General features: G+C 43.8%; 1 protein-coding gene across 1 annotated transcript in view; it reads right to left on the reverse strand.

The window, feature by feature from the left end:
• Nucleotides 1–5,877: 5,877 nt before the first annotated feature.
• LOC127007137 (homeobox protein Nkx-6.2-like) overlaps nucleotides 5,878–12,500 on the reverse strand; it is a 57,052-nt gene continuing 50,429 nt past the window's right edge. The window contains exon 3 of the mRNA XM_050877804.1: nucleotides 5,878–10,600. Coding sequence (XP_050733761.1) covers nucleotides 10,169–10,600 — 432 coding nt within the window. The 3' untranslated portion in view covers nucleotides 5,878–10,168. The remainder of the gene's footprint in view (nucleotides 10,601–12,500) is intronic.

Genomic DNA, 12,500 nt, shown 5'->3' on the forward strand with positions numbered 1-12,500 from the left:
CATGACCTATCGTTCGTGAACCCATGCTGTGAGTCGTGAATTAAGCTATGTTTCTCTAGATGCTCCCTAATGTTCCTGGCTATTATGGACTCCAGCATCTTGCCTATAACCGATGTTAAGCTAATTGGGAGATAGTTTGAAGCAGCTGACCTGTCCCCCTTTTTGAAAATCGGCGTCACATTAGCTACTTTCCATAGGCTGGGCACATAACCAGTATTTACCGACATCTTAAAGATGTCGGTTAGTGGGTCACTGAGTACCTCCTTGCATTCCTTTAATACTCGCGGAAATATCTCGTCAGGACCTGGCGACTTATTCTTCTTAAGCTTATCTATCTCATCCTGGACTACTTGCCTGGTAATGATTATATCCCTCAATTTGTCGCCATCCCCGCCCTCGTACACCTGAACCCTTTCCGGAATAGTCGTTCGATCCTCTTTTGTGAATACTGAAAGGAAGTAGTCGTTCAACAATGTGCTCATATTTTCGTAATTTTCCACTAGCTCGCCTGTATTTGCTTTCAGCGGTCCAATTTTCTCCCTTGTTTTTGTTCTATACATCTGAAATTAAAAAGCCTTTAGGATTACTTTTCGCCTCTTTTGCTATTTTAATCTCATAGTTTGTTTTTGCTACCCGTTGAGGAAGAATATTATTAAGATTACTCTTGCGTTAGGAATATGGATGACCCTCCTACCCCCTTCCTTCCTCCCTTCCCGCAGCTACCCACACCACAAATTTCAACCTCTTTCCTCTCCCCCTCCTCTCTTTCTCCCTTCTTCCTCCACCTTCTCTTTACCTCCACTTACTTTCTCCCTGTTCCCTCCCCTCCTCTCCCTCTCACGATTCCTCCCGTACTCCTCCATTAACTCTCTCCCTCTTCACCTCCCTCCTCCTCCTCCTCCTCCTCAAACACGCTCATCCTCTTTCAAAATGTTCCTCCCCCCCTTTTCCCTCCCCTCCTCCTCTCCCCTCTCCCTCACTCTCTTTTTGTCTCTCTCCACCATTCCGATATCAAAAGCCATCACCCACTCCCCTCTCCCCCCTTTTCTCTCCCCCTCCTCCTCCCCTCTCTCCCTCCTCTCTCTCTCTCCCTCTTCCCTCCCGAAAATGTTCCCAAGCCCCCATTCTCTCTCTCTCTCTCTCTCTCTCTCTCTCTCTCTCTCTCTCTCTCTCTCTCTCTCTCTCTCTCTCTCTCTCCTACACTATTTTCTCCTCCACCTCTTCTTCCTGGAGTAAATTATGCAAAGGACCACAGATATGTAATTGCATGGAGGGGAGAGAGAGAGGGTGAGAGGAGGGAGGGAGAGAGGGAGAGAAAGAGAGGGAGCGAGGAAGAGGAGGTGGAGGAGGAGGAGGGAGGAAGGTAGGAAAAGAGTGAATTTGGGAGGGGGAAAGGATGGAGGAGGAGTCTCTCTCTCTCTCTCTCTCTCTCTCTCTCTCTCTCTCTCTCTCTCTCTCTCTCTCTCTCTCTCTCTCTCTCTCTCCTAAAGCTTGCCATTCATTCTTGCGAGAACACTGTAAGATTAGCATAGCGAGAGAGAGAGAGAGAGAGAGAGAGAGACTGCTAAAAAGAGTAAAATAGTAATGGAAAAAGAAACAATAGATGAAAAAATAGATGAAAATAATGGATGAAAGGAACGAGAGAGAGAGAGAGAGAGAGAGAGAGAGGGTGAGGTGAAGCGACTAAAACATTCTTACTGTTACCACTTCCCTCTGCCATTTTAAACGTCCCTTTCTCCTCCTCCTCTTCCCTCCTCCTCCTCCTCCTCCTCCTCTCCCTCCAGCTGGCCCCTCCTCCTCTCTCCTCTCCCTGCGTCCCCTCTCTTGCTCTTCCTCTCTTCCTCTCAAATACTTACCATACACCGCATTTTGGCTCAATCACACATACTCCATCCTTCTCTTTCATACACAGAGGTAGACGGTGTGTACGTGTCTGTCCATGTACGTGGGGACATGTACGTGGTATACAAACACTTCAGGTAGCTAAGAGGCGGTTTACCTGGTCTAATTGAGGTGGAAATTGTGTTTTTGGGGTGATTCAGTTCATGTAAAGTGGCTTGTGGCAACCGGCGAGGGATGGGATGGCGGTAAGAGGAGGAGGAGGAGGAGGGTGCGAGGCGGAAGAGGAGGGAGGAGGCAAGGAGGAGGAGGAGGTTCTGGCGTTATGACATCTGATGGCGCGAGGCGGGCTTGGGATAAACAAAGGAGATGGCGGGCGGGTGACAGCCAGCGCGCCCCGATAGAGATGGCTGCTTTTACGGGGCCCATTCAAGTCCTCGGCAGATATTCCCCCGCGATTCATATTTGCTGGTGAGTCGCTTCTCCGCGGGTCTATAGGTCTTGCCCGCCCGCCTCCGTCTTGGTTGGTGTCTTGCTCTTTGGTTGGTTTCGTGGTTTTGTTCTCTCGTTTCATTGGGTTTTATTTTTGTTTTAATTTCTTCTTTGTTGATTTCGTTTGTCGGTTCCGCTGGTTAATAGGTTTTGCCCGCCCTCCGTTCTTGGTTGGTATCTCTTTCTTCGTTGGTTTCGTGGTTTTGTTCTCGTGTTTTATTGGGTTTAATTTTTGTTTTCTTATTCTTCTTCGTTGATTTCGTGTGTCGGTTCCGCTGGTTAATTGGTTTTGCCCGCCCTCCGTTCTTGGTTGGTATCTTCTTCGCTGGTTTCCTGTTATATTCTCTTGTTTTATTTGGGTTTATGCTCTTGTTTGGAAGGCTTCGTATTCTTTGTAGGTTAGGTTAGGTTTATTTTCTGCGTCCATTATATTCTTCTCTCTTTTTGGTCTCCTTCGTTTCTATAGAGTCCTTCTTATTCTCTTCTTTCTTGGTTTATTCTCCTTTTTTCCCCGTTTTTTATTCTTCTTTGCTCATTTCGTGAGTCGGTTCCTCCGACCTATAGGATTTTCCCGCCCTCCATGCTCGCCTTCATCTTGGTTGGTCTCTCTCTTCTTCGCTGGTATGGTGGATTATCCTTTATTTTTGGGGCTTTCGATTCCTCTTTGTTGTTTTCTACTTTTTTCCTAGCGTCCATCCTTTCCTTCTTTCTCGGTCTCCTTCTTCTTTGTTGTCTTCAGAGTTCTCTTCTTCTTCGCTGCCTTCGTGGTCTATTCTTTTGTTTTGGTGGAGTTATTTTTGAGGGTTTCCATTCCTCCTTGTTAGTTTCGTCCGCTAGATAATTTTTGTTCCCAGTTCTCCATGCTTTCTCTCCCCTTTCCTTGGTCTCTTTCGTTGTTGTCAGCCGTCTTCACTGTTTTTTTTTTTGTGTGTGTGTTTTCTTTCATTGGAACTGTTTTGTCTTCCACTCCTCTCATTCTTTCCTGTCTTCTTTATTCCTACCCTACCACCTTCCTCCCAGTCCTTCCTTATTTCCTTTCTTCTTTTCTTCTTTCCTTCCTTTCGATCTCGTTCTCTCTCTTTCTTTTTCAGTGAAGCTATTCTGTATCTTTTTACTTCCTTTTGTTCTTTCCTTTCTTCATTCCCACCCTACCTCCTCCTCTTCTTCCTTCCTTCCTTTCTTCTTTCTTTTCTTCCCTCCGCTCTCGCTCCTCCCTCCCAGTCGTCGTCCTCCATCACTTCTCTTTTAGTGTTCTTTCAATGGAGTTATTTGTCCCCCGATTCACGTTTGCTATTGAGTTTGGCTTGCCTGGCTTCTCTCTCTCTCTCTCTCTCTCTCTCTCTCTCTCTCTCTCTCTCTCTCTCTCTCTCTCTCTCTCTCTCTCTCTCTCTCTCTCTCCATCTATCTATCTATCTATTTCTTTCTGCCGTTTTCTCCTGTTTATGTTTTGCTTTCTTTCTTATTTTGTTTTGTACATTTTTGTCTTTCTTTTTTATCTTATTCCACTTTTTTTTTTGTTTGTTTGTTTCTTTCTTTTTTCTCCTCCCTTTTCTTTTCTTTTAAACTTTTTTTTCTTGGCTTCAATTTGCTTTTCTCCTTTCTCTCTTCCTACATGTTTCTTTCTTTTCATTCCTTCTTTTCTTTTTTTCTATCTTATTTCGTTCCATCCCTTCCCGTCATTATTCCTTCTTTCGTTCTTTCTCCCTTTCCTTCCTACATTCCTTGATTCCTTCCTCTCCACCTTCCTTCCTTCCTTCCTTCCCTCCTTCCTTCCTTCCTTGTTTCTCCCCTTTCTTCCTGCAGACCTTGATTTCTTCCTCTCCACCTTCTTTCCCTTCCTTCCTTCCTTCCTTTCCTCTTTCATTCCATTCTTCCATCTCCCTTTTCTCCTCTCATTGTCTGGTTTTATGTCGATCCTATCAAGATTTTAGATTTGATGGCGAGATGGGTTTGGTCAACATTATATTCCTTCCTTCCTTCCTTCCCTCCTTCCTTTCTTTCATTCTTTCTTTCTTTCTTTCATTCTTTCTTCCTTCTTTCCTTTCTTCCTTTCTTCCTTTCTTTTTGCCCTCCTTCCTTCCTTTCTTTCTTCTTTCCTTCCTCTCTTTCTTCTTTCGTTTCGTTCTTTCTTATTTCCTTCCTTCCTTCCCTTCATTCTTCTTTCCTTTTTTCCTTTTTTCCTTTTTTTCTTTTCTTTCTTCCATCTTTCCTTCCTTCCTTCTTTCCTTCCTTCCTACCTTCCTTCCTTTCTTCATTCATTCATTCATTCATTTATTCCCTCCTTCCTTCCTTCGTTCTTTTCTCCCTTTCTACCTTCCGCTCTTCCTTCCTTCATTCCTCCCTTTCTTCTTTCTCTTCATTTCTTTCTCATCGCTTCTCTCGCCGTCCTCAATTCTCCTCTCCCTTTCCTTCACTGAGTTTCTCTTCTTCATAATTCGTCTCCTATTTCCTCCTCCTCTTCTTTTTATTGAGATGTTTTCTTCCTCGATTCACATTTGCTGGGGGTCTAAGTGCTCTCTCTCTCTCTCTCTCTCTCTCTCTCTCTCTCTCTCTCTCTCTCTCTCTCTCTCTCTCTCTCTCTCTCTCTCTCTCTCTCTCTCTCTCTCTTGTCTTCTTTCTTCGTTTATTTCCTCTTTCTGCTCTTTTTTTCCATTCCTTTTTCTTTTCTTTCATTTTCCCTTTTTTTTCCTTATTCTCTTGTTTTCCTTCAAATTTTCCTTCCTTCAGTTCATCCTTTTATCTTTCTTCCTACTTTCATTTGCTCTTCCTATTTCTTCTTCTTTACTTCTCCTCATCTAAGTTTATTTCCGTTCTTCTTTCCTTCCATCCTCCTCTTCTCTTCTTCCCCTTTTTCTTCTTTTACCTAAGTTCGAATCGACTTATTCTGATTTATTTTCTTTCTCTGTCATTCGTTCCGTTATTGATTTATCTTCTCTCTCCCGTTTATCGTTCTTCCGTTCTCTCTCCGTTCGGGTCATTATTTTTCTCTCTCTCCGCTTATCACTTTTATTGGCCTATTTTATCACCTCTCCTTCCCTCCATCCTTCCTTTCCTTCCCTCCTCCATTCTGCCTCCATATATTCTTGTCTTCCTTTATATCTATCTCCAATATATCAGCTCTTCCTCCCCTCTCACGCTCTCCCTCCTGCTCTATCTCTCTCTCTCCTCCTTTCCTCCATTCCTCGTCATGCACCTCTTTTTGTTTCCTTCCTCAATGATCATTTTCTCATTGTCTATGTATTTCCTATGGTCATTCTCTCTCTCTCTCTCTCTCTCTCCCTCTCTCTCTCTCTCTCTCTCTCTCTCTCTCTCTCTCTCTCTCTCTCTCTCTCTCTCTCTCTCTCTCTCTCTCTCTCTCTCTCTCTCTCTCTCTCTCTCTCTCTCTGATTGTTGTTTTGCTCTGTTGGCCTTTTTGAGCGAATTATTGTCAGTGTATGTGTGTGTGTGTGTGTGTTTAGGAGAGGCCAAGGGGACGCCCACGAAGCTCGGTTACATCATCACCACCATCACCACCACACGAGGGATTATACAAACAATTAGTGTACATTAGAAACATTGTATTGTAGTAATGTTTGAGATACAGGGAAGCGCGCGTACACACACACACACACACACACACACACACACACACACACACATACACGAGAAGGGGAGGAAAAAAAAGAATTATACACATCTGTACATACTTCAATTTGACTGATTCGCTAGCTGACTAACAGACTGACTGACTGACTGACTGACTGACTGATGAGTGAGTGACTGAACTGAGGAGTATATAGACGTTATTTTGTCAAAGGAATGTAGTGTTAGTACAGTTGACTGACTTAATGGTAAATCATCGACTGACTGACAGACTGACTGACTGAGTGGGTGCTGAGTGGGTCTGAGTTATCGTATTCACCGCTGTTGCCCGTTGCTGCTGATGATGACGATGATGATCCTGTCGTAAGTCGATCCTGCCTAAGTCGAGTAAGTCATCACTCACCGTTCAGTTCATTGGACACGAAAGTCATCGCTCAGTTCATTCATTAAGTCAACGTTTCACTGTTTCTCGATGTGTTTTTTTTTTCGTGTAAGTTTTTGTGTCATTCCTTAAGATCTGGCGTTATTGTATTTATTTTTTCTATTTATTTTTACACTGCATTAATTTGTCTATTCAAGTTTTCTTTTTTCCTTTTTTCTTTCAATCAGTTCATATTGTCGACTGAATAAACACTGTACGTTATTTTGTTATTTTGCTATATGATGTTTTCTTTCTCTTCCAGTACGTACATAAGCGTTTCATTGCATCATTCACCATATGTTTCGTTATACATATGCCTCATATTTCACTCGGTCATTGTTATTCATTTTATTTTCACTACATGAGAACACTTTCTTCATCGTAGGATACATAATTCTGCACCTCTTCATGATTCCTTGTATTCTGCTTCTCCTCACCTTTTTCATCCACCTTTCTTTCCTGGTCTTCCCGCATACAAGGTGTCTAACAATGTACGATGCTTACAAGGAGTCTGCAAGAGGGTAGTCGGCATACACGAGGCACCTCCTTAATTTTTTTTTTATTTTGTTCATTTTCAGTGTAGGGATGCACGGATCTTCTTTCTAACTGCCTCTTCAATTTTCTGTGTATCATTATGAAGCCTCTGTCAGTCCCGTACACATAGGATGATCAAGTGTTTTCCCTGTTCAGTACTGTATACATCTTTCGTCAAATAAGTATCAAAACAATAGGACTTCGCTCTCTCTCTGGCAACACTGATAAAGGTTTTCATTCACTGTATGACGTCCAGTATAATATTCTTGTTGACGTAGGTTCACTAATCTTTTCCCTATTGTACATTTCGTTTGATCGTTCTTTGGGAATTGTAAGAAGTATAATTTTCCCTACCGTTCATACAAATATTCTTTCCCCCACTTTACAATATTTTTTATCTTCTTGACGAACAGAAGAGGCGGCCATATTTCCTCACCGCACACAGAACATTCTTTTCCCTACAATACAACATTTTCCTTTTTCTCCCAGCGAACGAACAGACAAAAGAAGAAGAAAAAGAAGCGTTCATTTCTATACACAGGGCAACACACACACGCACACCCTTCCTTCCTTCCTGCTGCTGCTGCTGTTGTCACGTCTCACACTATACGTATACATAATACACACACACCTTTCCTATAGCGTTTGTATGCATGCAGCGTCGCGAGCACCACCGGGGAAGGGGGAGAAAGAGACGGGAAAGGGAGGGAAGGGAAGGGAGTGGAATGGAATGGAATAGAAGGGAAGCGAATGGGATGGAATGGAATAGAAGGGAAGGGAATGGGATGGAATGGAGTAGAAGGGAAGGGAATGGAATGGAAGGGAAGGGAAGGGAAGTTAAGGGAAGCAGACCACTCATAATAGTACATATTTAATTATTATCGTATTAATTATCGTATTTACACAGGTCACTCGACGATACTCCCAAACTCGACACACTCACGTTTTTTTTTAATTGTTTGTTTACTTATAATCGTAATGAAGATAATAGTCATAGTTTTATTTTCTTTAGCATTATACAACCAGTTACTATATAAAGCTTATTACTCTTTATTGCAAGGTGAGAGAGAGCTAGAGAGAGAAAGACAGATAGGTAGATATTTAGAGAGGGAGAAAAAGAGAGAGAGACTTCATATATCAAACAGATGCAGTTAATATTTCAACATCCTTAAGTCTACGCTATGTACAGCACTACGCTACGTAATAATCGTAATCATAATAATCATAATTAGTGATGATAGTAGGAATAATGACGATAATGAGGAGGACGAGGACGAGGAGTAGTGGGGTATGGGTGAAGAGGAGGAGGAGGAAGAGATGGAGGAGGAGGAGGAGGAGGACGAGAATGGACTAGGACATCGCAACAAGGTAATTAAACTCGCTTCCCACACCTATGCAAAAATAAATCAGGTAAGAAGATTTTTTTTTTTGAGGTTAAAGTTAGAAAATAAAGAAAAAAACGAAAGTAACAAAAAAGTGAAAAGGAAAAAGAAGAAATAGAAAATAAAGGTGAAGAAATTGATAAAAAAAAGTGGTTAAGGTAAAATTTGATATAAAAAAAAGAGAAAATCATGGCTGAGGTAAAGGAAAAAAAAAGAAGTTAAAAGAAATTGATAGAAAAAGTGGTTAGGTAAAATTTGATATAAAAAAAGAGAGAAAATCATGACTGAGGTAAAGGAAAAAAAAAGAAGTTAAAAGAAATTGATAGAAAAAGTGGTTAGGTAAAATTTGATATAAAAAAAAGAGAAAATCATAGCTCAGGTAAAGGAGAAAGAAGCTTAGGGAAGAAATATAAAGTGTTAGGGCGAAATTTAGTGAAAAAATTAGGAAAAGGTTATAGAAAGGTCAGATTAGGAGGTCAAGAAAGAGATCAGTTCATATCAGCCTGTGTCATTTCTTATATAGGTTTACGCGTATGTATGTATGTTTGTATGAATGAATGTATGAATATGTATGTATTTACCTGTCAGTGAGTTAATTAATCTCTCAGGTAATGTCACAGCTATACCTGAATCATCTGTCTGACTTTAATTGCTATTCTGATTAATGACTGGGATGATAATAATGATAATGACTAATAATAATGAGAGAGAGAGAGAGAGAGAGAGAGAGAGAGAGAGAGAGAGAGAGAGCGCTATCTTAAACTGTGAGGTGGGTGTGATAATGACGATCAGAACGACTCTCTTATTGACACTCTTATCATTATCATTATTATTGATGGTGGTGGTGGTGGTGATGGTGGTGGTGGTGGTGGTGGTGGTGGTCATATTATTATTATTATTATTATTATTATTATTATTATTATTATTATTATTATTATTATCATTATTATTATTGTTGTTGTTGTTTTTGTTTTTGTTGTTTTTGTTGTTGTTATTGTTAGCATATTACCTGCAGTATTGAATCAACTTAGGCTGACTAACTGACTGAGAGATAAATAGATAGATAGATAGAGAGATACATACATACATAGATAGATAGAGAGAGGGTAAGACAGAGAGACAGAAACAGACAGATAAAATAAGGCAGAGACAGAATTAAATGACAGACGAAACAATTTAATTAAAACTCACAACCTCATATTGATAAGGACACATGGGGGTATATCAGGGCAAGATACTCGACAGGCGTAAAGGACGGGTGTGAGGGACAGGTATAGGGGACAGGTGTGACGGGCAGGGTGCAGCAGGAGGCGTCACAAGGGTATGAAGATAAGGATGTGGCGGGTGACGTACTCTAAATTGGGTCCAGATTCTTATTTGGTAACACTGGACCTAGGAACCCATATTACAGGTGGAGGGATGGAGGGTTGGTGGGTTGTGCTTTGTGGAGGAGGAGGAGGAGGAGGAGGAGGAGGAGGAGGAGGTACTGTAGACTGAGCGGAGAGGTACTGAGGAGCGATGGACATGAGTGGAGAATCAGGTGAGAGGTGGATGTATTGTGGAGGTTATCAAGGAAGATGGAGATGGATGGACTGGGAACCGCGTGGAGTGGAGTGGAGTGGAGTGGAGGGGAAGGAGGCAGTAGTGGAGGAGGAAGGGAAGATGAGGGACTAAGTGGTATGCAGAAAACTGGTGGAGATGTGGTGGAACAGATGTTTGTGATGGTCATTTTTGAGGTGGATACTAGTGGAGATAAGTGGAGGTGACTTGGGGTCGCTGGTTACTGGAGAAAGTGGTGGAGGAGGTGGTGGAGGACAGAGGAGACTGGAGGAGGAGGTTAGGAGAGACACTGACGATTGGAAGTGGTGTAGGAAGTGGAGGAGAGCGAAGACTGGTGGAGGAGGTGGAGGATGTTTCTTCACTGGAGGTCACGTGTGGGGGTACAATCGAGGGGGGAGAGACCCAGGGGGGGCAGGTGGGGGGAGGTCTGCACGGGGGGCTGTGAGGGGGGCTGCTGCACTGGCCCTGCTGCCACGGCTGCTGCTGCTGCTGCCACGCCTGCTGCCACGGCTGCTGCTGCTGCTGCTTCCTGCTGGTGGAGGAGGTGCTGAGACTGCTGTGGCGGCGGGGGCTGTGAGGAAGGGAGCGGCGGGCCGACTACTCCTGTGGGCTCGTCATTGCTGTGTTTGCCGCGCTTGACGTCCTGCTGCCCCTGCTGTGACTCCTCGCCGTCCTCGTCCTGCTCCTCGTCCCCGTAGCCGTCCACCGCCTCCTCCTGTTTCCGCTTCGCTGTGGCCATCTCCGCGGCATGACGCTTCCTCCACTTGGTGCGCCGATTCTGGAACCACACCTGACGGGGAGAGGGAGAGGGGGGAGGTGAGGAGAGGGGAGAGAACACTGGTGATTGGGAAGAGGGAAAAAGAGAAAAGGGGGGCAGGAAAAGAGAGGGGAGAGCTTATACAGGTAATTGGAAGGAGGAGAAAGAAAGGGGAGGAAAGGAGAGGAGAGAGTCTATACAGGTGATTGGGGTAAGAGAGAAAGAAAGAGAGGGGAAGGTGAGGAGAGGGGAGAGTATGTACAGGTGATTGGGAGGAGAGAGAAAGAGAGAGAGAGGGGGATGAAGGTAAAGACAGGGGAGAGAGAGGAGTTTGGGAGGAGGAGAGAGGAAGAGAGGGAAGATGAGGTCAGACGGGTGGGTGGGAGGAGAAGAGGGAGAGGTGTGAGAGAGGAGAAGAGAAGGAAAGGTAAGAAAAGGGGAAGAAGAATAAGAGATACATGAGTGGAAGAGAGAAAGATAGAGAGGGAGAGATAACATGATGAATAAACACACACACACACACACACACACACACACACACACACACACACACACACACACACACACACACACACACACACACACACACACACACACACACACCTTATCACTTTGCCAGTCGCCTTCACCTGTTTAACACGCGCCATCCTCACCTAATTAGCTTACAGGTGTGTGTGTATGTGTGTGTGTGTGTGAGAGAGAGAGAGGCTGTAAAGAAGATCGTGATTCTCTCTCTCTCTCTCTTTTTCCTTCCTTCCTTCCTTCCTTCCTCTATCATCTCTCTTTTCTTCACTCCTTCAGTTCTCAGTTCCTTCCCTCCCTTCCTCTCTCTCTCCCCTTCCCTCCCTCCTTCTTTCCCTCTCTCTCTCCCTCCCTCCCTCCTTCCCTCCCTCCTCAATACGCAGCGGGTTTATCCAACAAATTGGATTTCGCTTCGCAATGTGTTTTATCAGAAGAAACTCCTCCTCCTTCTCCTCCTCCTCCTCCTCCTCCTTCTCTTTTTCTTCAACCTCTTCCTCCACCGCGATAGACACTGACTCCTGTTCCTCTCTTCCTCCTTCTCTTCCTCTTCCATTTTATTTATCTACTCCTCCTCCTCCTCTCCTCTTCCTCCTCGTTCTCCTCCTCGTCCTCGTCCTCCTCCTCCTCCTCGTGAATAAAATGAGAGAGAGAGAGAGAGAGAGAGAGAGAGAGAGAGAGAGAGCCATCCCTTCACTTCTGTCTTCATTACCTGGATTATAATTCCTCGTAAATTACACCAACTTACCTTATTATCTTCTCTCTCTCTCTCTCTCTCTCTCTCTCTCTCTCTCTCTCTCTCTCTCTCTCTCTCTCTGATATGAAAGTCTTCTTCTTTGATATCTTTCTAAATGAACGTTTCCGATTCTTTCTCTCTTCTTTCCCTCCTCCTCCTCCTCCTCCTCCTCCTCCTCCTCCTCCTCCTCCTATTCTCCTTCCCTTCAGCCAGAAACGATCGCAGAAGTTTGAGGAAAATATATAAGACAATGAAATTCTGATCAGATCTCTCTCTCTCTCTCTCTCTCTCTCTCTCTCTCTCTCTCTCTCTCTCTCTCTCTCTCTCTCTCTCTCTCTCTCTCTCTCTCTCTCTCTCTCTCTCTCTCTCTCTCTCTCTCTCTTAACTAATGACTGTATGGCCCCGCTGCACTCGACTTTCTACTGTAGCTCATTCCTATACTGTCCAAATCCTTTATGCAAGAGTTAACCAGCATCTTCATTCTTTCATCTCCTTTCCTTTTAAATTCTGGATCTGTCTTTCTTCGTCTGTATTTCCTCCTGCCTACGACTTGAGCTCTTCCACGAGGGGAGAATCGAGACACCTCTGTGACCTCTACACCCGAAACTGACCTCTCTTTTGACCACTCTTCAATACTCTCTGTTTTAGGAGCAGGGCTTAGCGGGCTTTTTAGTTTTC

Source organism: Eriocheir sinensis, chromosome 34 (genome assembly GCF_024679095.1).
Source record: "Eriocheir sinensis breed Jianghai 21 chromosome 34, ASM2467909v1, whole genome shotgun sequence".
NCBI classification, from domain to species: domain Eukaryota; kingdom Metazoa; phylum Arthropoda; class Malacostraca; order Decapoda; family Varunidae; genus Eriocheir; species Eriocheir sinensis.